The sequence below is a fragment of the Poromitra crassiceps genome, assembly GCF_964638095.1.
Source record: "Poromitra crassiceps genome assembly, chromosome: 11".
Lineage (NCBI taxonomy): Eukaryota > Metazoa > Chordata > Actinopteri > Beryciformes > Melamphaidae > Poromitra > Poromitra crassiceps.
In genome coordinates this window covers 51317301-51340869 of record NC_139643.1, presented here as the reverse complement: position 1 = coordinate 51340869, position 23569 = coordinate 51317301, and the positions used below count along the sequence as shown (strand labels likewise).

Below are 23569 nucleotides of genomic sequence, written 5' to 3'. Positions count from 1 at the left end.
ATGCTTGTGCATGTTAGGGCTTGTGCTGTGAAGGAGAGCTGAGCTGTGTTGCCACTGTCTGGTAGATATATTTAGAAGCTAACGAGGGCAGGGAGCCACGGTGCTGCTAAGCTAACGAGGGCAGGGAGCCACGGTGCTGCTCGGCTGGCTGTGGACTGAAGTAGAGCCAACACAGCGCCGGCTCACGTGGACCTCGCCCAATTCAAAGGCCACTAGGCGATCCAAGCCTACTGTGAAATGAAGGTGCTTCTATTAGATCTCATCACCGTCATGCTCCACAAACCACAGTAGCCTACATCACAGTAGCCTACATCACAGTAGCCTACATCACATCTGATTTTCACTTCTACTTGTTCACAATCTGACTACAAGCATGGCTCACATTGAAGGTTTATGCTCTTTGTCATTTATTTGACTTTGGCTGGTCCCAGGAAAGTTGACAGAACGTGCTTACTTACTACAACCAAATGAAATGAAGCTAATATGATTCATTCTTCTGCCCCATGATGTGCATTGTCACATATGCGCAATATTGAATCTTAATATATATGTTAATATATATATGCCCTATACATATAGTCCCATCACCTAAATAACACTCTTTCTCCTGCAGTTTGGTGATGCATTCAATGTCCTCAGATGATTTTGTATTGTCACCTCTTGGTTCCCAACATTTTGGTCTTCTGTAAAGCACTTTGGATAAAAGTGCTATATACTAAATGCCGTCCATTTACCATTTCAGTAAAGTCCTAGGGCCTGGAGTAGTACTCCAGTCCCTGGGGTCTGGTGTAGTACTCCAGTCCCTAGGGTTTGCTGTAGTACTCCAGTCCCTGGGGTCTGGTGTACTACACCAGGCCCTATCAGCATAGCTGAATATCCCCATTGTGTTAACAGATCGTGAAATATGGTGTACATATGAACGTTCAATCAACGTCTGCAAATAGTGGGTGAAAAAACTTTTGAACTTGTCTTAACCTTTTTTTTTCCCCAACGGAAAAACTGCTCATTGCAGCCATATCATATCAGATCAAAACTCCCTGAACAGTCAACCGAGTGCTCAGCTAGCACCGCCCTATTGGCGGAAAGGTGAAATGTTCATCTTTCTAGCAAATCTATGTAAATTTTAGACTTGAAAGCAGCGTCCTGTCTTGTCTGAGGTGAAATGCAAATGAACTACAGTCATATGATCAAATCTTTCATGTCACATGAAACATTCGATATCCTCTTTAATTGAAAGTAGACACTGATCATGTGTTTTCCTCTGAGCTCTGTTCTGTTGCCAAAGGGTTAAATCTCTGCTGCTGGCACTGAGCCAGCCTCGGAACATACCACTGTGCAAAACAAAGGGGGAGCCATGTGTATTCTGCCCAATAGAAACTGCTCACACGGTTCTCACAACCATATAGGTTACATCTAGCTCAATTCCATTGTGGTGATTATGGGAGAAGGTTTTAATGTCCAGCTGTGGAAGGTGTTGGTGGGAGCTGTGTTAAAGCTGTCACTAAGTCCACCCTCCCCTCTCCTACACTGCAGTGCTGTGGCCCGTCCTGACTGCCTTCAGCTCCTCCACATGGCAGACAGTTCAGAGGGAATAGTGCGCACTGCTGGTAGCCCAACTTACTACAGAGTCAACCATAGTCAGGTAAGACAGCCTTTATGATAGACTACTATCAGTCAAATACTATTCAATTCATTAATCAATTGAAATATACAGTTGAAATCTAGAAGTAAATTAGTCTAATCAATGCTCTGTAACTAAGGTGCTGCAAGCCATTCTGGAGGATTGAGTCAACACGGTTCTCATTCTCGAGGAGTCAGGCTTTGAGTTGCTCAGTTCTCTGTCCTGGTTGGATAAAGTGAAATGGGATCAAAGGAGAGCAGAGCAAGTTGAAGACTCATATTATCACCAAAAACTCTATATCAGTGATTACTGTCAGAAGAAGCTACTTAACACTTTCAACGTTACTTCACATAAGGACTTATTTAATGTGTGCACTGCATGGTGTGTTCATGTGTGGTGAAATATCAGGCTGCAGACAGAGAGACTTTGACCTACAAGTGCTCAAGCAGGATGACTGCTCTCCAGACAGATGACTGGTGTCCAGTGAGAGACAGACAGGCAGGATGACTGGTGTCCAGTGGGAGACAGACAGGCTGTATGACTGGTCTCCAGTGGGAGACAGACAGGCAGGATGACTGGTCTCCAGTGGGAGACAGACAGGCAGGATGACTGGTCTCCAGTGGGAGACAGACAGGCAGGATGACTGGTCTCCAGTGGGAGACAGACAGGCAGGATGACTGGTGTCCAGTGAGAGACAGACAGGCAGGATGACTGGTGTCCAGTGGGAGACAGACAGGCAGGATGACTGGTGTCCAGTGGGAGACAGACAGGCTGGATGACTGGTGTCCAGTGGGAGACAGACAGGCAGGATGACTGGTCTCCAGTGGGAGACAGACAGGCAGGATGACTGGTGTCCAGTGGGAGACAGACAGGCAGGATGACTGGTGTCCAGTGGGAGACAGACAGGCTGTATGACTGGTGTCCAGTGGGAGACAGACAGGCAGGATGACTGGTCTCCAGTGGGAGACAGACAGGCAGGATGACTGGTGTCCAGTGGGAGACAGACAGGCAGGATGACTGGTCTCCAGTGGGAGACAGACAGGCAGGATGACTGGTCTCCAGACAGATGACTGGTCTCCAGTGGGAGACAGACAGGCAGGATGACTGGTGTCCAGTGGGAGACAGTAGACAGACATGGAGAGATGCAGCCTGGGCTCCCATTCCTTAAAAGTTTTGCATAATGACAGAATTGATTAAGGATAAGCAAGGCGTACCTATTAGTAAACTAGTTAACTTGCAACCTACTGTACCTGTTGACTCGTCATTGTTTGTACAACATGTAACCTTCAGCAAGAGAAAGTTCTATCAAAGTCAGACAGGTAAGCAGTGAGACTTCTCTGCAGGTACATTTAGCTGTAGCTGGTAAGCAGTGACACTTCTCTGTAGGTACATTTAGCTGTAGCTGGTAAGCGGTGACACTTCTCTGTAGGTACATTTCGCTGTAGCTGGTAAGCGGTGACACTTCTCTGTAGGTACATTTAGCTGTAGCTGGTAAGCAGTGACACTTCTCTGTAGGTACATTTAGCTGTAGCTGGTAAGCAGTGACACTTCTCTGTAGGTACCTTTAGCTGTAGCTGGTAAGCGGTGACACTTCTCTGTAGGTACATTTAGCTGTAGCTGGTAAACAGTGACACTTCTCTGTAGGTACATTTAGCTGTAGCTGGTAAGCAGTGACACTTCTCTGTAGGTACATTTAGCTGTAGCTGGTAAGCAGTGACACTTCTCTGTAGGTACATTTAGCTGTAGCTGGTAAGCAGTGACACTTCTCTGTAGGTACATTTAGCTGTAGCTGGTAAGCAGTGACACTTCTCTGTTGGTACATTTAGCTGTAGCTGGTAAGCAGTGACACTTCTCTGTAGGTACATTTAGCTGTAGCTGGTAAGCAGTGACACTTCTCTGTAGGTACATTTAGCTGTAGCTGGTAAGCGGTGACACTTCTCTGTTGGTACATTTAGCTGTAGCTGGTAAGCAGTGACACTTCTCTGTTGGTACATTTAGCTGTAGCTGTTGTTATTATGCACATGTTTGTCCTTGGCTGGCCTCGTGGCGGGAGCAAGGGAGTCGTTTTTCTGTGAATGCATTTACAAATATGTTGCTGTTTTTGTCACCCTCTAGTGGTCAGAAAATGGTGCCTATTGCAGCTTTTGTGTTAATCTAGGTTTTGGCCATCACTACTTGTCCATACGTGATCATTAAGTGGGTATCACAGTGTGATGCTGATGTTCCTTGACCATACAAATCATTTGGAGGTGTGGATTCAGTGGCCCTGTCTTAGCCTGGCTAACCTTCCTCTAATGGTCCTCTTCAGGAAGCACAAACACCTCAGGTGATTGACTACATTTACTTCCTACAATGTAATAATGGGGATGTTATTTTGGGCGAGGGGGGGGCGAAAAATACCCCTCCCCCCGCACCCCACACACACACACACACACACACACACACACACACACACACACACACACACACACACAAAACACACAGACACAGTCATTGTGGCACGTCGTCTCCTTGCCATCTCATTCACTCTGTTATCTCATTCACACACTCACACACACACACACACACACACACACACACAGTAGTGTAGGACTTCTGTCCTCTGGGATAAATACAGACTGCGAGCCACAGGCCAGCTGGGCACTCTTGTTGGGCTGAGGGGTAAACAAGACCTTCTCAGGACATGAAGACATGCTGTACTGTTGACATGAAGACATGCTGTAGGCCTACAGGATGCTCGTCGGCGACACATAGAAACAGGGGCGTTCTGGGACATGAGGACACATGGCTCATTGAAACATCAGAATAAGAATCACTTTTAGTACTATATATAGTACTATATTTAGTACTATATAGTATTTAGTACTTATTGAAGATACGTTACATAGGGATTGCTCTTGTTTTTGTTTTTTTATCTTATTTATTTGTCCTGTACTTTTGTAAAAAAAAAGAAAAAAAAATCACACCCAGGTGCTGAAGTAAGAGGTGCAGACATACAGACACCACTAAACCAATTGAACTGCTCGAGTCACATCACTGATGACATCATATCTGTCTGATGACATCATAGTCGCCCTCTTCCTTGCCTCCATCCAGACCCAAATCTGCTCACAGTTGGGCAATTGCAAATACACTCAACACACATACACACAACCGCCCAAGTGACATCACTTGCAGGTGACTTTTTTTTTTTTTTTTTTTTTTTTTTAACCTTTATTTACTTTTCAGGTGACTACACTGTCTACTACACAGGTGACTACAAAGTCACGTATAGAAGCGGTTTTAAATGGATCTGCTTGTGTTTGCTTTGGCTTTGGGATTGCTGACGTTATGGTAGCCTGGTGGACTCGAGTCACATGACTTGGTCCCACCTCTGTAGCCTTTATACTCCAACCTGTCTGTCTGAGAGAAGGCACTGCCAGGGTACTATTCAAATAGGTGCTTTGATTTGCATAAAGCTCCTGATCGTTACAGTTTCCAGGACATTACAATGTTGTGTGGGTGATGGACATGATATACAGTACATTCAACATGAGAAAGAAGGATTTTCTCATTCGTTTCCAGCCCCAAACAAACCTTTGGAACAGATCAATTATTTATGCATCTTTTCGATTGTTTGGTATCTCTGGTAATATAATAGACTTGCCTCAGATGTACTAACTGTGCAGAAGTTATCCCAGCAGAGAGAGAGACAGACAGACAGACATACCTTCAGTAACATGAGAGGTGAGAGTAAGAGGCAGGGATGAGCCCACTATATATAGATCAGGGCACACGAGTTCAGGCAGACACTTTACTAACTAGTCAGCTCATTCTAACCCACTGGTACAGGAGCTCACCGCTGGTAAGCATGGACTTCTCAATGTGCTCACGCTCAGTCTAACCCACTGGTAGTAGCCTAACTAAGTTTAGGCTAACTGACCTAAACTAGCCTAGCTATCTTAGTCATCTTATTATGCTTACGCCATGGTCATGATGAATAAAACATTTACTCATTGCCTGGGCTCAACGATTTGGGAAAATATTGAATTGTGATTTTTTTTTGTACCGATATTGTGATTTCATTTGCAATATATATATTTTTTAAGTCAAGCTTCAGTTCAATGATATTTGAAACTGTGATTCATATCATCTTTTTCTTAATATTGAACTTGATCCCTGGACCAAAGATGACCTGCAGTACTAAAATAACGTCTAACTTCTAAGAAGTCCATTTTGGATTTAAGCAAATTTGAAAATGGCAGAAGTTCAAGTTCATATTGCGATTAATTGCCGTTTATATGGTTGTTGTTGTTGTTGTTTCATATTTTGACCAGTTTTTGTTTGCCATTTAAGTTTGCAGATGAATTAACTTTTGAGTAGAAACACTGGTTCTTTGGCTCCACCCACCCCAATGAGAACTGAACCAATGACATTATTTCTGCCTCTGAGAAATGTTTGTAGCAAAACCGCAATCTGATTCTTTTTTTTTAGTGTAGCCCATAAATGACTGTAATGCGACTGCAGTTGGTGGTGATAATGCACCTCTAAGCTGGTATGCCAACCAGCACTAACACTGAATAAAAATAAGCAGAACCATTTAACTGTAACAACACACTGTTTTTATTTCTCATAACTATTCAGCTTAACTTTTCTTCAAACATCAACATAATAAACAAAATAAGACTTTTGCCTACTAGTGCAACTTGAGAAAAAATTGTGCAATCAGAATGGATTGGCAAAAAATATATATATAAAAAAAAAGGGGGGGGGTTTCGGTTCGCACGTGATCAAACCGGTTTGGGCTCGTACACCGAACCGAACCGAACCGGTAAAACCGTAAATCGACCCATGCCTAATGAGTAGTGCAGTTCTATGCTTGTGACAAAGTAGTGATACAGTATGTTAGTATGTTGATTGGTAAAGAGTCGTTCATATGAGACAATAAAACGTGTTGTGTTGCTTCCAGAACTTGTATGAATACCGGTAAGCCGCAGAAGCCAGTGCTTACAGGCCAGAGGTTCAAGACCAGGAAAAGGGGTGAGTACCAAAGACTAAAGACTCACTAAGGTTAGACCGAGACGGCAGGCTGTCTTGGTGCGGAAGTGCAGCTCCTCGAATGGCCACTTGAGGCTGGATGCAAAAGCGAGTCAGTCCCCACATTCTCCCCATGTTAAACAGCGTGGTTCAAAAAACGCTTTTGGTCTCGATATACAGTAGCTAATTTCACCATTCATGACAACAGGGGTTGAATTTATCAATTTAAGTAAACTAGACGATTAAAAAGACTATGTTTTGGTGTGATTGACAGGTCGCATGTCCAGTGATCATGGAGCAATAGTAGTTGGAGCTGCGGCTCTGTTGGGAAACCCCTAGTCTCGCGCGAGAAACAAGATGGCGGTGGCCGAATCAGATGTGTGACGTCACCCAACACACAACACAGTGTTGTGCATCTGGAACACTTTGAGGTCGGAAATCGGAAATTTCAACTAGGAAATTCCGACCTCTGAGTTGAGTGGAACGTAGCATTAGACCCATGATACCCATACCAATATTGTGCTTCTCTTAAGACAGTGAACAGGCAAACAGCACGTTCTGATACAGACCATTAACACTGCCTTCCATCAGCCCAGCTGCTCTGCAGTCCTGTATGGTGATAACAGCTTGTTGTGACTGGCCAGCTCTTACACAAAGCCTGTCACACACAGGCTAGCTCTTAAGGATATTATTGTCTCCTCAATTGAGGGGAAACTTGACCGCTTACAATTCGCTTATCAAGCAGGTAAAGGTGTAGAGGATGCCAAACTCTTCATCCTAGACAGAGTGTACAGGCACCTGGAGAAACCCAGATCCCACGTGAGAATCTTATTTGCTGACTTCTCCTCAGCCTTCAACAAGATGCAGCCTCACATCTTGATTGAGCGTCTTGCCTCTCATTTTAATTTGCCCAATCAGCTTTTATTGTTACTTTTGGACTTTTTAACGAACAGAATCCAGCAGGTTTTAGTGAATGGACACATGTCCAATTTATTGTTTTCAAGTAGCCGCTCGCCCCAGGGTTGTGTTCTTTCTGCCCTGCTTTTGATTTTGTTCACAGACCTCTGCAGGTCCTTCCAGGAGGGCAGTCTCCTTGTGAAGTACTCTGATGACACTGCCCTACTGTCTCTTCTTCAGGGCTCAGAGTCTGATCATGGAGATGCCCTTCCTGCCTTTGTCAAATGGTGCGATGACAACTTCCTTGATCTTAATGTGGATAAGACCAAGGATGGATGGATGTTGAAATCGTAGAGACATACAAATATCTAGGAACAGTGTTCGACTCTCAACTCAAGTTCGAGGCGAACACAGAGTCTATTGTCAAGCGTGGTCAGCAAAGAATCCACTTAATGCCAAAGCTCAGTTCCTTTGATGTCTGTGACATCATTCTTTGTCATTTTTACCAATCTTTTATTGAAAGTCTTTTTCACTTTTTCATTTATTTGCTGGTTCAACGTGTTGTCTGTGAAGGACAGGAATAGCCTAAACGCTATAGTCAAGGTCTGCTCCAGGATTATTGGAGTCCAGCAGAATAACCTGTGCTCCATCTGGGAGAAACGTGTGGTACAGAAGGCAAAAAAGATCATCAGACAATCTAGCCACATTTTGTCTAGTGAATTTGCTCTGATGCCCTCAGGCCGGCGCTACCATGCGCCCCCTAGGAGAACTAACCGGTACTCCAAGTCTTTCTTTCCTTCAGCTGTCAGGCTGTTAAACACAGACAGTAGTCATTTTAAATGAATGCCTTCACTTATATGAGGGCACAACAGGCTGTACGTACTGTATCCTGTCTGTGACGAACAGGTTAGGCTTGTTCATACATATATAGATATATATCTTTTATTTCTTATACATGTTCTCATGTCTTTACATATAGAAATATATGTATACTTTTTATTTCTTGTTCATGTTTATATGAGGCTGATCAGTGGGGTGTAGCTAGCTAGCTAGCTCTTACACAAAGCCTGTCACACACAGGCTAGCTCTTACACAAAGCCTGTCACACACAGGCTAGCTCTTACACAAGACCTGTCACACACAGGCTAGCTCTTACACAATACCTGTCACACACAGGCTAGCTCTTACACAAGACCTGTCACACACAGGCTAGCTCTTACACAAAGCCTGTCACACACAGGCTAGCTCTTACACAAAGCCTGTCACACACAGGCTAGCTCTTACACAAGACCTGTCACACACAGGCTAGCTCTTACACAAGACCTGTCACACACAGGCTAGCTCTTACACAAGGCCTGTCACACACAGGCTAGCTCTTACACAAGACCTGTCACACACAGGCTAGCTCTTACACAAGGCCTGTCACACACAGGCTAGCTCTTACACAAGACCTGTCACACACAGGCTAGCTCTTACACAAGACCTGTCACACACAGGCTAGCTCTTACACAAGGCCTGTCACACACAGGCTAGCTCTTACACAAGGCCTGTCACACACAGGCTAGCTCTTACACAAGACCTGTCACACACAGGCTAGCTCTTACACAAGACCTGTCACACACAGGCTAGCTCTTACACAAGACCTGTCACACACAGGCTAGCTCTTACACACACAGGCTAGCTCTTACACAAAGCCTGTCACACACAGGCTAGCTCTTACACACACAGGCTAGCTCTTACACAAAGCCTGTCACACACAGGCTAGCTCTTACACAAGACCTGTCACACACAGGCTAGCTCTTACACAAGGCCTGTCACACACAGGCTAGCTCTTACACAAGACCTGTCACACACAGGCTAGCTCTTACACAAGACCTGTCACACACAGGCTAGCTCTTACACAAGACCTGTCACACACAGGCTAGCTCTTACACAAGACCTGTCACACACAGGCTAGCTCTTACACAAGACCTGTCACACACAGGCTAGCTCTTACACAAGGCCTGTCACACACAGGCTAGCTCTTACACAAGGCCTGTCACACACAGGCTAGCTCTTACACAAGACCTGTCACACACAGGCTAGCTCTTACACAAGACCTGTCACACACAGGCTAGCTCTTACACAAGACCTGTCACACACAGGCTAGCTCTTACACAAGACCTGTCACACACAGGCTAGCTCTTACACAAGACCTGTCACACACAGGCTAGCTCTTACACAAGACCTGTCACACACAGGCTAGCTCTTACACAAGACCTGTCACACACAGGCTAGCTCTTACACAAGACCTGTCACACACAGGCTAGCTCTTACACAAGACCTGTCACACACAGGCTAGCTCTTACACAAGACCTGTCACACACAGGCTAGCTCTTACACAAGACCTGTCACACACAGGCTAGCTCTTACACAAGACCTGTCACACACAGGCTAGCTCTTACACAAGACCTGTCACACACAGGCTAGCTCTTACACAAGACCTGTCACACACAGGCTAGCTCTTACACAAGACCTGTCACACACAGGCTAGCTCTTACACAAGGCCTGTCACACACAGGCTAGCTCTTACACAAGGCCTGTCACACACAGGCTAGCTCTTACACAAGGCCTGTCACACACAGGCTAGCTCTTACACAAGACCTGTCACACACAGGCTAGCTCTTACACAAGACCTGTCACACACAGGCTAGCTCTTACACAAGACCTGTCACACACAGGCTAGCTCTTACACAAGACCTGTCACACACAGGCTAGCTCTTACACAAGACCTGTCACACACAGGCTAGCTCTTACACAAGGCCTGTCACACACAGGCTAGCTCTTACACAAGACCTGTCACACACAGGCTAGCTCTTACACAAGACCTGTCACGCACAGGCTAGCTCTTACACAAGGCCTGTCACGCACAGGCTAGCTCTTACACAAGGCCTGTCACACACAGGCTAGCTCTTACACAAGGCCTGTCACACACAGGCTAGCTCTTACACAAGGCCTGTCACACACAGGCTAGCTCTTACACAAGACCTGTCACACACAGGCTAGCTCTTACACAAGACCTGTCACACACAGGCTAGCTCTTACACAAGACCTGTCACACACAGGCTAGCTCTTACACAAGACCTGTCACACACAGGCTAGCTCTTACACAAGACCTGTCACACACAGGCTAGCTCTTACACAAGACCTGTCACACACAGGCTAGCTCTTACACAAGACCTGTCACACACAGGCTAGCTCTTACACAAGGCCTGTCACACACAGGCTAGCTCTTACACAAGACCTGTCACACACAGGCTAGCTCTTACACAAGACCTGTCACACACAGGCTAGCTCTTACACAAGGCCTGTCACACACAGGCTAGCTCTTACACAAGACCTGTCACACACAGGCTAGCTCTTACACAAGACCTGTCACACACAGGCTAGCTCTTACACAAGACCTGTCACACACAGGCTAGCTCTTACACAAGACCTGTCACACACAGGCTAGCTCTTACACAAGACCTGTCACACACAGGCTAGCTCTTACACAAGGCCTGTCACACACAGGCTAGCTCTTACACAAGGCCTGTCACACACAAGCTAGCTCTTACACAAGGCCTGTCACACACAGGCTAGCTCTTACACAAGACCTGTCACACACAGGCTAGCTCTTACACAAGACCTGTCACACACAGGCTAGCTCTTACACAAGACCTGTCACACACAGGCTAGCTCTTACACAAGACCTGTCACACACAGGCTAGCTCTTACACAAGACCTGTCACACACAGGCTAGCTCTTACACAAGGCCTGTCACACACAGGCTAGCTCTTACACAAGGCCTGTCACACACAGGCTAGCTCTTACACAAGGCCTGTCACACACAGGCTAGCTCTTACACAAGACCTGTCACACACAGGCTAGCTCTTACATAAGACCTGTCACACACAGGCTAGCTCTTACACAAGACCTGTCACACACAGGCTAGCTCTTACACAAGACCTGTCACACACAGGTTAGCTCTTACACAAGGCCTGTCACACACAGGCTAGCTCTTACACAAGGCCTGTCACACACAGGCTAGCTCTTACACAAGACGTGTCACACACAGGCTAGCTCTTACACAAGGCCTGTCACACACTGCCCAGCCTTTGTAGGACATGTCAGAGGAGCAACATTAACACCTTCTCTTATCTTCTGTCCTGCCAAAGTGATGTTGAAGTTGCAAACAAAGTGTTTGAAGCTTAATGTCGTCTTCTCTCTGCTCTCCCCAGATGAAAAGGAGAGGTTTGAGCCAACCGTTTTCCGAGACACGATCGTTGTGGGCCTCAATGAAGCTGGTGGTGACCTGGACGCTGTCGCCAAGTTCCTCGATGTCACAGGCTCACGACTGGACTACCGCCGCTATGCCGACACTCTGTTCGACGTCCTTATCGCAGGGAGCATGCTCGGTCAGTGCTTTATGACATCACTGGTGACATCACTGGTGACTGCTAATAGAATCAAGTTTTTTCAGATTTTTGTTCTCCCATTTTCTCCCCAATTGTACTTGGCCAATTCCCCCTGCTGTTCCACTCATTGCTCCACCCCCTCTGTCGATCTGGGGAGAGTTGTGAGACTAGCACCATGCTTCCTCCGATACATGTGCAGTTGCCTGCTGCTTCTTTTCACCTGAGAGCAAGGAGTTTCACGAGGCAGGAGTTTCCCCTCCCCCCCGAACAAGCGCACCCGGCCGACCTGAGGAGGCACTAGTGTAGCGACCAGGATACATACCCTTAATCTGTCTTCCCACCCGCGGACACGGCCAATTGTGTGTCTGTATGGACGCCCGACCAAGCCGGAGGTAACACGGGGGCTCGAACCTGCGACTCTCATGCTGGTAGGCAGGCAATCTACAGCTGCAGAACCCAGACGCCCCTAAACACAATATCTGTCTGGATGACTAAATGCACAAATGCACAAATGCAGTGTCGGCCTTCAGAAAAGCATTTAATTATTGGTCAAACTTTAACAGGTACATACAAAGTAGAGCGCACACATCCACTCAAACGTGCAGGTGCTGGACAAAAAAGGACACAAATTAATCAAACGTAGAGTCAGCACACTGCTGTTGGAATGTCCCAGTAGAGTAGATTTATTTTCTCCCAGGAGAGTAGATTTATTTTCTCCCAGGAGAGTAGATTTATTTTCTCCCAGGAGAGTAGATTTATTTTCTCCCAGTAGAGTAGATGTATTTTCTCCCAGGAGAGTAGATTTATTTTCTCCCAGTAGAGTAGATGTATTTTCTCCCAGGAGAGTACCGGTAGATGTATTTTCTCCCAGTAGAGTAGATTTATTTTCTCCCAGTAGAGTAGATTTGTTTTCTCCCAGGAGAGTAGATTTATTTTCTCCCAGTAGAGTAGATGTATTTTCTCCCAGTAGAGTAGATTTATTTTCTCCCAGTAGAGTAGATTTATTTTATTTATTTATTTGATCTACTCTACTGGGAGATTCCAACAGTGTGCAGACTCTACCATACTATTGACTCTAATCAGAAAACATCCATGCTCTTCAGTGAAACTGTCGTGTCTCGTGTCAGCTCAGTCCAGGGCTGTGCTGTAGCTCAGTCCAGGCAGTCCAGGGCTGTGCTGTAGCTCAGTCCAGGGCTGTGCTGTAGCTCAGTCCAGGGCTGTGTTGTAGCTCAGTCCAGGCTGTGTTGTAGCTCAGTCCAGGGCTGTGTTGTAGCTCAGTCCAGGACTGTGTTGTAGCTCAGTCCAGGGCTGTGCTGTTCACTCAGACAAGGACAAAGAGATCACTGCTGGCTTTATCAGATTAACTCGCTAATTCCCCATAATCAACAGGATTCTCTCCTCACTTGAGACCGCCCGTCTGGGGCTTGGCACCTTTTACTATATTTGGCATTTGTCTCTTGCCAGGGCGCTATTTCAGCTGGACAGAGAATGAAGAGATGAAGCCCTAATCCATATAGATCTGGTTTGTTCTGACCGTTATTCTGTGTCTTACCCTGAAGGCCCTAAAACCTTAGGAGGGGTCAGGGGACATCCTGGGTATTTGAGAAACCGATACTGTGACTGCAACTACATCCACTTCCCCCTCTGTTTCCTGTCCCGTCTTCATTGAATATGATCAAATTGAATGCATCGAAAAGAGAGAATTATTGCCTCATGTAAAAAACACGAATAATAAATGCAAAAATAAAAACTAAACAAGTATTATGAAGAGGAGGATTTGTCTCTGAGTGGCAAACAGAGTGATTTGTTTTAACTGAACATTTAACACTGTAACCTGCTGAACTTCAGTCACTTGTGGCCTGAAGCTTTTACACTGTAGCTTGATTTTATTTAATTTTATTTTATTATGGATATTAAATAAAGCTTATAGCTTGTTTCTCCTGTTTACATGTCTGAATGCCTAAAGACTGTCTGCACAATATTGGATTTTGTTCACCCTGATATCCGATATGCCAATATATATATATATATAAATATATATATATGTAACACTTTTGGCTGATTGACGTTATGCGTGCATTTTGTCAAACCAATTGTATAGATGTTCAGTACTCTATCCACCACTGATCTCCTCAGCTCCCGGAGGGACTCGCATCGACGAGGGCGACAAGACCAAGGTGACGTCACACTGTGTGTTCACCACCGAGGAAAGTCACCGCGCCCTACGCCTCTATGCTCAGGTAGGCTGCTCCCCTCCTCTGCCTCTATGCTCAGGTAGGCTGCTCCCCTCCTCTGCCTCTATGCTCAGGTAGGCTGCTCCCCTCCTCTGCCTCTATGCTCAGGTAGGCTGCTCCCCTCCTCTGCCTCTATGCTCAGGTAGGCTGCCCCCCTCCTCTGCCTCTATGCTCAGGTAGGCTGCCCCCCTCCTCACCCTGCTCTGTGCCTCTATGCTCAGGTAGGCTGCCCCCCTCCTCACCCTGCTCTCTGCCTCTATGCTCAGGTAGGCTGCCCCCCTCCTCACCCTGCTCTCTGCCTCTATGCTCAGGTAGGCTGCCCCCCTCCTCACCCTGCCCTCTGCCTCTATGCTCAGGTAGGCTGCCCCCCTCCTCACCCTGCTCTCTGCCTCTATGCTCAGGTAGGCTGCCCCCCTCCTCACCCTGCCCTCTGCCTCTATGCTCAGGTAGGCTGCCCCCCTCCTCACCCTGCTCTCTGCCTCTATGCTCAGGTAGGCTGCCCCCCTCCTCACCCTGCCCTCTGCCTCTATGCTCAGGTAGGCTGCCCCCCTCCTCACCCTGCTCTCTGCCTCTATGCTCAGGTAGGCTGCCCCCCTCCTCACCCTGCCCTACGCCTCTATGCTCAGGTAGGCTGCCCCCCTCCTCTGCCTCTATGCTCAGGTAGGCTGCCCCCCTCCTCACCCTGCCCTACGCCTCTATGCTCAGGTAGGCTGCCCCCCTCCTCTGCCTCTATGCTCAGGTAGGCTGCCCCCCTCCTCACCCTGCCCTACGCCTCTATGCTCAGGTAGGCTGCCCCCCTCCTCACCCTGCCCTACGCCTCTATGCTCAGGTAGGCTGCCCCCCTCCTCACCCTGCCCTACGCCTCTATGCTCAGGTAGGCTGCCCCCCTCCTCACCCTGCCCTACGCCTCTATGCTCAGGTAGGCTGCCCCCCTCCTCACCCTGCTCTCTGCCTCTATGCTCAGGTAGGCTGCCCCCCTCCTCACCCTGTCCTCTGCCTCTATGCTCAGGTAGGCTGCCCCCCTCCTCACCCTGTCCTCTGCCTCTATGCTCAGGTAGGCTGCCCCCCTCCTCACCCTGTCCTCTGCCTCTATGCTCAGGTAGGCTGCCCCCCTTCTCACCCTGCCCTCTGCCTCTATGCTCAGGTAGGCTGCCCCCCTCCTCACCCTGCTCTCTGCCTCTATGCTCAGGTAGGCTGCCCCCCTCCTCACCCTGTCCTCTGCCTCTATGCTCAGGTAGGCTGCCCCCCTCCTCACCCTGCTCTCTGCCTCTATGCTCAGGTAGGCTGCCCCCCTCCTCACCCTGCTCTCTGCCTCTATGCTCAGGTAGGCTGCCCCCCTCCTCACCCTGTCCTCTGCCTCTATGCTCAGGTAGGCTGCCCCCCTCCTCACCCTGTCCTCTGCCTCTATGCTCAGGTAGGCTGCCCCCCTCCTCACCCTGTCCTCTGCCTCTATGCTCAGGTAGGCTGCCCCCCTCCTCACCCTGTCCTCTGCCTCTATGCTCAGGTAGGCTGCCCCCCTCCTCACCCTGCTCTCTGCCTCTATGCTCAGGTAGGCTGCACCCCTCCTCACCCTGCCCTCTGCCTCTATGCTCAGGTAGGCTGCCCCCCTCCTCACCCTGCTCTCTGCCTCTATGCTCAGGTAGGCTGCTCCCCTCCTCACCCTGCCCTCTGCCTCTATGCTCAGGTAGGCTGCCCCCCTCCTCACCCTGCCCTCTGCCTCTATGCTCAGGTAGGCTGCTCCCCTCCTCACCCTGCTCTCTGCCTCTATGCTCAGGTAGGCTGCCCCCCTCCTCACCCTGCTCTCTGCCTCTATGCTCAGGTAGGCTGCCCCCCTCCTCACCCTGCTCTCTGCCTCTATGCTCAGGTAGGCTGCCCCCCTCCTCACCCTGCCCTCTGCCTCTATGCTCAGGTAGGCTGCCCCCCTCCTCACCCTGCCCTCTGCCTCTATGCTCAGGTAGGCTGCTCCCCTCCTCACCCTGCCCTCTGCCTCTATGCTCAGGTAGGCTGCCCCCCTCCTCACCCTGCTCTCTGCCTCTATGCTCAGGTAGGCTGCCCCCCTCCTCACCCTGCCCTCTGCCTCTATGCTCAGGTAGGCTGCTCCCTCCTCACCCTGCCCTCCTGCCTCTATGCTCAGGTAGGCTGCTCCCTCCTCACCCTGCCCTCCTGCCTCTATGCTCAGGTAGGCTGCTCCCTCCTCACCCTGCCCTCCTGCCTCTATGCTCAGGTAGGCTGCCCCCCTCCTCACCCTGCCCTCTGCCTCTATGCTCAGGTAGGCTGCCCCCTCCTCACCCTGCCCTCCTGCCTCTATGCTCAGGTAGGCTGCCCCCCTCCTCACCCTGCCCTCTGCCTCTATGCTCAGGTAGGCTGCTCCCCTCCTCACCCTGCCCTCTGCCTCTATGCTCAGGTAGGCTGCCCCCCTCCTCACCCTGCCCTCTGCCTCTATGCTCAGGTAGGCTGCTCCCCTCCTCACCCTGCCCTCTGCCTCTATGCTCAGGTAGGCTGCCCCCCTCCTCACCCTGCTCTCTGCCTCTATGCTCAGGTAGGCTGCCCCCCTCCTCACCCTGCCCTCTGCCTCTATGCTCAGGTAGGCTGCCCCCCTCCTCACCCTGCTCTCTGCCTCTATGCTCAGGTAGGCTGCCCCCTCCTCACCCTGCCCTCTGCCTCTATGCTCAGGTAGGCTGCGCCCCTCCTCACCCTGCCCTCTGCCTCTATGCTCAGGTAGGCTGCCCCCCCTCCTCACCCTGCCCTCTGCCTCTATGCTCAGGTAGGCTGCTCCCCTCCTCACCCTGCCCTCTGCCTCTATGCTCAGGTAGGCTGCCCCCCTCCTCACCCTGCTCTCTGCCTCTATGCTCAGGTAGGCTGCCCCCCTCCTCACCCTGCCCTCTGCCTCTGCTCAGGTAGGCTGCCCCCCTCCTCATCCTGCCCTCTGCCTCTGCTCAGGTAGGCTGCCCCCCTCCTCACCCTGCTCTCTGCCTCTATGCTCAGGTAGGCTGCCCCCCTCCTCACCCTGCCCTCTGCCTCTGCTCAGGTAGGCTGCTCCCTCCTCACCTCTTCAGTGAAGACAGGCTTCTACTTGTCACTTGACTCATTGTTCTAATTTGCGACTGCAGGTTTTCCACAAGCTCATCAGGAGATACAAATATCTGGAGAAGGCCTTCGAGGAGGAAATCAAAAAGGTAAAGTCTATATTATGGCTCACACATTACCCTCATATGCCGTACGTTCAGAAAAACAACCAAAATTGTTTACTTTACTGCATAAACAATGGCAATTTGGTATCTTATATTTTGCTAATTTCCAGGGAAATGGGACAGATGACCGTGGAAAAGGGAACCCACTGGAAATAAACTGACACATTATTCAGTGCAACTATCATGATTTTAGTTTTTTATTCTTCTACCACTCGTACATTATAGGTTTATTCAATTTAATCAGTTCATCCACCTTTTTAGGCGGAAGAATTCAGTGTTTCTCCTAGAATTGTACAATCCATACGTTTACTTCCTGTGCAGCTGCTGCTCTTCCTGTATGTCACTTCCTGTATGTCACTTCCTGTGCAGCTGCTGCTCTTCCTGTATGTCACTTCCTGTATGTCACTTCCTGTGCAGCTGCTGCTCTTCCTGTATGTCACTTCCTGTATGTCACTTCCTGTGCAGCTGCTGCTCTTCCTGTATGTCACTTCCTGTATGTCACTTCCTGTGCAGCTGCTGCTCTTCCTGTATGTCACTTCCTGTGCAGCTGCTGCTCTTCCTGTATGTCACTTCCTGTATGTCACTTCCTGTATGTCACTTCCTGTATGTCACTTCCCGTCTGTCACTTCCTGTATGTCACTTCCTGTGCAGCTGCTGCTCTTCCTGTATGTAACTTCCTGTATGTCACTTCCTGTGCAGCTGCTGTTCCTGTATGTCACTTCCTGTATGTCACTTCCTGTATGTCACTTCCCGTCTGTCACTTCCTGTATGTCACTTCCTGTATGTCACTTCCTGTGCAGCTGCTGCTCTTCCTGAAGGCCTTCAGCGAGTCGGAGCAGACCAAGCTGGCCATGCTGACCGGCATCCTGCTGGCCACCGGCACGCTGCCGCCCCCCATCCTCACCAGCCTCTTCAGCGACAACGTGGTCAAAGAAGGTATTGCAAGATAACACATTTATAGCAGCGCCAGAAAGCTCTATGCACATGTTGTGACTCACCACGCCATGACATCATAATCCATAGTTACGTGAAACGCCATTCTCGTAGTAATCCCACACACGAGGACTCAAGTTACTTCCTTGTTTGCACAGGAATGTGCCTGGCTTTCATGGTTAGAAAGCAGTTCAGGCTATGTATTTTCTTACCTTAAAAAAGAGCGTTTCTCTACGTTTTGGATTATTATTTTACCATTCATTGGCGATACTAACTAACTGCCGGTGCCGGTAAAGGCATTGTGTATGTTGGTTATGTATGAGCGATGGGCGAAACTCACAAAAAGTTGGCGTCTCCCTTTAAGGAATCTACAAATTGATATTACTGCAAAAATGTATCACCAGATCCTAAAGAACACTTTTTCTTTGTACATTTTATTTGGGAAAGAAAGTCCATGAAAGGCTCTTCATCTCATCAAATATACATTTCATTTACAGATATATATATAGAATATGTGCATAATGTGCACAAAGGAGAGCATGGGTGTCAGAGAGATATGTAGATTAGGTCATGCCAATTCACTTGTTTGTTTTGCAGGTATCTCTGCATCGTTTGCAGTGAAGATGTTCAAGGCATGGATAGCAGAGAAAGATGCCAATTCAGTAACCTCCGCCTTGAGGAAGGCAAACCTGGACAAAAGACTTCTGGTAATAAATCCTTGCAGGAGGTTGAATGCCATTGCCATTATGCGCAATGTGAGATTCCTGTTCTCTTTCTATGGAAACTAACAATGGCAATGCAAGGTGCTACAAGGCTAGTTGTGTGACTATTTCGTCAGGCCATCGCAAACAGAGTTGGTATGCATCTTCTCCTCTACTCATGTGAGCTCCATGGTGCTCCATGGTGCTGAACCCGTGTTGACTCATTTGGGCCACTAATTAGCCACTTTCGCCCATTTACAGTAGTGGTTCCTAACTTCCTAATCAATAAATCCAGCTCCGTTAGGTCACACACAGGAGTGCTCTTTACACTTCCTGAAAGATTCATCGCGATCGCACGTAAACTGAGTGAGTAACATTTAGAAGTTTGGATGTTTTTACAGTGTAAACTTTACACTGACTTCAAGGCGGTTGAAATTCTTTTTCGGAATGGTTCCGGGGCGGCGATGTCATTCTGCTACTGCTGTCATTTTGGTGAAAGTAATGCAAAAGTAGTGTAATAAGTAACGAGTTACACAGTAACTATGTGTACTGTACACAGACGGTAATATTGTAAAGTAACTTATTACTTTCAAATTAAAGTAACTCATAATATGTATATTACATTTTTAAAGTAACTTGCACTGGTAACTACCCTACAGTTCTGTTTATTCCAAACAAACTGGAAACGTAAAATGCACCACTTCTTGTGTGACAGACGATTTTTCCCAGAGAGAGAGAATTTTTTTTGATTAAAAAATAATAAATAAAAAAGGATTTTCCCAGGAAAGCGCAGCAGACACCGGCTGTTTAGATCAGCTTGTAAAAGCTTTCATTAGATGGATATAGGTTGAATCATTATGTGTTGTAGCAATCAGTGATAGTGATCGCAAAACAGACATTTATTTATATGAAAATGTGAACAGATTATTCTTGTTCAGATTTTTCTAATAGACCCTTCTCACGGGGGCCATTTTGTGTCAAAAAGGCAGGGTAAACACAGGTGCAATCAAAACACTAATGAGGGTTTCCAACTTACATGATTGGAATTTGGAAACCCTCATTAGTGTTTTGCTTCTATTGTTTGAGTCTATTGTTTGTGGCAGGTTTAAATGTGTGTACACCTTTGCATCCACAAGAGGGAGCTGTGTGGCTGAATTGACTGGACAGACTATGTACTGTAGTTACACTAAGCAGACTGTGTGCAGGTTTTCATATCCAAACACTTGTTTGATCTGTGGTCCAGAGGATGAGGTCTGGTTTATTATTATTATTATTATTACTAGTGCAATACCCGTGGTGTATAAGACTATAATAGCCTTATAGCCTTAGACTGATGACATCTACTGTGTCTACTCAATGATTTCAGGAGCTGTTTCCTGCCAGCAAGCAGAATGTGGAGCATTTCTCAAAGTTCTTCACCGAGGCTGGGTTGAAAGAGCTGTCTGACTTCCTGCGTGTGCAGCAAACCCTGGGAACCCGCAAGGAGCTGCAGAAAGAGCTGCAGGAGCGCCTGTCGCAGGACTGTCCCATCAGAGAGGTACTGCCAACCAGGGCCAATGTTGTCCCATCAGAACTTCCTGCATTGTCCAGGTGTGTTCCTGTAGGATGTAGTGGAGGCCCATGTGTATTGCATCGTCTACAGACCTGTTGGCTCTGTAGGTGAACTGTAGGGGGTCCAGGAGTGGGTCTGTGATGGATTTGAGGTGGGACAGGACAAGACGCTCAAAGGACTTCATGACCACAGAGGTCAGAGGTCAGGGCGACGGGTCTGTAGTCTTTAAGTGCAGAGGGCCTTGTCTTCTTCAGGAGGGGGATTATGGTTGATGTTTTGAAGCAGGCAGGTCCCCAGTGAGGTGTTGAACAGGCGCTCTGCCATCAACACAACACAACACTTCCATTGCCAGCCTTCAGAATAAAAGCATACAGCTTACAGCCTTCACCATAGAAATAGCTTACACTGGCAACATTTCCTCTGACAATGCAACAAGCCTGTTTATCTCTGCTTTTCACCTTACCTGCTGCTACACATGTCGACTCAGCGTGGGTTCCTGGTTCTTTAGCTGCTAGCTTTGTGTTGTTAGCATTTTGTCTTCCGGTGCTTGGAGAGATTTGATGTCATGTTCACAGCGGTGGATAAATTGCTTCTGGCCTGGCCAAAGTTTGCACCATCACATTCCTGTCACGTGTGTTGTTGTTGTTGTTGTTGCTTTAGATGGTGGTGTATGTGAAGGAGGAGATGAAGAGGAGTGGTCTCCAGGAGCAGGCCGTGATCGGCTTGCTGTGGACCTGCCTGATGAATGCTGTGGAGTGGAACAAGAAGGAGGAGCTGGTCACTGAACAGGCTCTCAAACATCTCAAAGTAGGTCACAAACAGCCACTCCACAGCCATGTGCTGCCTTCAAGCGTTCCCCCGTTCAACCTCTACTTCATTCAGATATTGGTATTGAACCCTGGGAAAAGTTCTCAAGCTTTGTATGTGTGCGTGCGTGCGTGTGTGTGTGTGAGTGTGAGTGTGTGTGCGTACGTGTGTGCGTGTGTGTGTGCGTGCGTGCGTGTGTGTGTGTGTGTGTGTGTGTGTGTGTGTGTGTACAGCACTATGCTCCCCTGCTGGCAGTGTTCAGCACGCAGGGCCAGTCAGAGCTGGTGCTGCTGCTGAAGATCCAGGAGTACTGCTACGACAACATCAACTTCATGAAGTCCTTCTGCAAGATAGTGGTGCTCTTCTACAAAGGTCTCTCATGTGTCAATTCACATACACACACACACACACACACACACACAATGTCAGCATTGTTCTCTATTGTTTCTGCAATCCACGGATATGTACGATCTCAACGTACATTTGAAACAAAACATTGGTTATTTTTGAAAACCTGACTGCCTTTTCAACATTAAAAACAACTTGAACAACTTTGATTATGTTTAGGCAATTAGAGTCTCTCCCCAGACTCAAATATACTGCAGCATACTACATCAATGAGTCTGTGCCACTGATACTCAACCCGAGGCTCTAGAGCCATATGACATGTGGCTCCTTTATGGGTAGTTGTGGCTCTTTTAAGTCCTACTTAAAATACATAAATAAATAAAAATGCAAAGATTTTTTTTGTCAATGTGGCTCCTGAGTACGTCAAGGTTGCGGTTCAGTGATTTTTCCAGGGTCCAAAAGTTGAGAGTTGAAGTTCACAGGACTGAATCCTCTTTCTGTCTTCCCAGCTGATGTCCTGAGTGAGGAGGCTGTGCTGAAGTGGTACAAAGACTCCCATGCTGCCAAAGGGAAGAGTGTCTTCTTGGAACAGATGAAGAAATTTGTGGAATGGCTGCAGAATGCTGAAGAAGGCAATACCGTCATTACTTATTTATATCCATATATTGTGATTATTCCCGCAGAAAACATTTGATGTTATATATATATATATATATATATATATATATATATATATATATATATATATATATATATATATATACATATATTCTGAATCTCTTTGTTTTCCTTTCTCCTTGTCCACAGAGTCTGACTCTGAAGGGGAGGAAGGCTAGAAGAAGAGGAGTTGTCCTTCCTGTATCTTGTGGCCTGGTTTGTCAGTGCAGCAGTTAGAGTCCATGGTGTGTAGTTGGCAGTACAGTATGACATCACATAGAGCAGCAGTTAGAGTCCATGGTGTGTAGTGGGCACTATAGTATGACATCACATAGAGCAACAGTTAGAGTCCATGGTGTGTTAGTGGACAGTACAGTATGACATCACATAGAGCAGCAGTTAGAGTCCATGGTGTGTAGTGGGCACTATAGTATGACATCACATAGAGCAGCAGTTAGAGTCCATGGTGTGTAGTGGACAGTACAGTATGACATCACATAGAGCAGCAGTTAGAGTCCATGGTGTGTAGGGGGCAGTATGACATCACATAGAGCAGCGGTTAGAGTCCATGGTGTGTAGGGGCAGTACAGTATGACATCACATAGAGCAGCAGTTAGAGTCCATGGTGTGTAGGGGCAGTACAGTATGACATCACATAGAGCAGCAGTTAGAGTCCATGGTGTGTAGGGGCAGTACAGTATGACATCACATAGAGCAGCAGTTAGAGTCCATGGTGTGTAGTGGACAGTACAGTATGACATCACATAGAGCAGCAGTTAGAGTCCATGGTGTGTAGGGGGCAGTATGACATCACATAGAGCAGCAGTTAGAGTCCATGGTGTGTAGGGGGCAGTATGACATCACATAGAGCAGCAGTTAGAGTCCATGGTGTGTAGGGGACAGTATGACATCACATAGAGCAGCAGTTAGAGTCCATGGTGTGTAGGGGGCAGTATGACATCACATAGAGCAGCAGTTAGAGTCCATGGTGTGTAGGGGGCAGTATGACATCACATAGAGCAGTATGACATCACATAGAGCAGCAGTTAGAGTCCATGGTGTGTAGGGGGCAGTATGACATCACATAGAGCAGTATGACATCACATAGAGCCATTCCCCACCCCGAGGGAACCAAGCACACAACACTGCTGGAGCAGAAGTCCAACGTCTTCAGCA

General features: G+C 47.7%; 1 protein-coding gene across 1 annotated transcript; it reads left to right on the top strand.

Annotated features, from left to right (window-relative positions):
- Window positions 1-6573: 6573 nt before the first annotated feature.
- bzw2 (basic leucine zipper and W2 domains 2) lies at window positions 6574-22572 on the top strand (the record flags this gene model as incomplete). Its single annotated transcript, XM_083645628.1, has 11 exons — window positions 6574-6640; window positions 11794-11970; window positions 14107-14210; window positions 17315-17380; window positions 18196-18331; window positions 18926-19035; window positions 20396-20566; window positions 21242-21388; window positions 21622-21760; window positions 22246-22368; window positions 22544-22572. Exons 1-11 carry the CDS (start codon window positions 6577-6579, stop codon window positions 22570-22572), a joined length of 1266 nt encoding a protein of 421 aa, XP_083501754.1. The 5' UTR covers window positions 6574-6576.
- Between the last annotated feature and the right edge of the window lie 997 nt (window positions 22573-23569).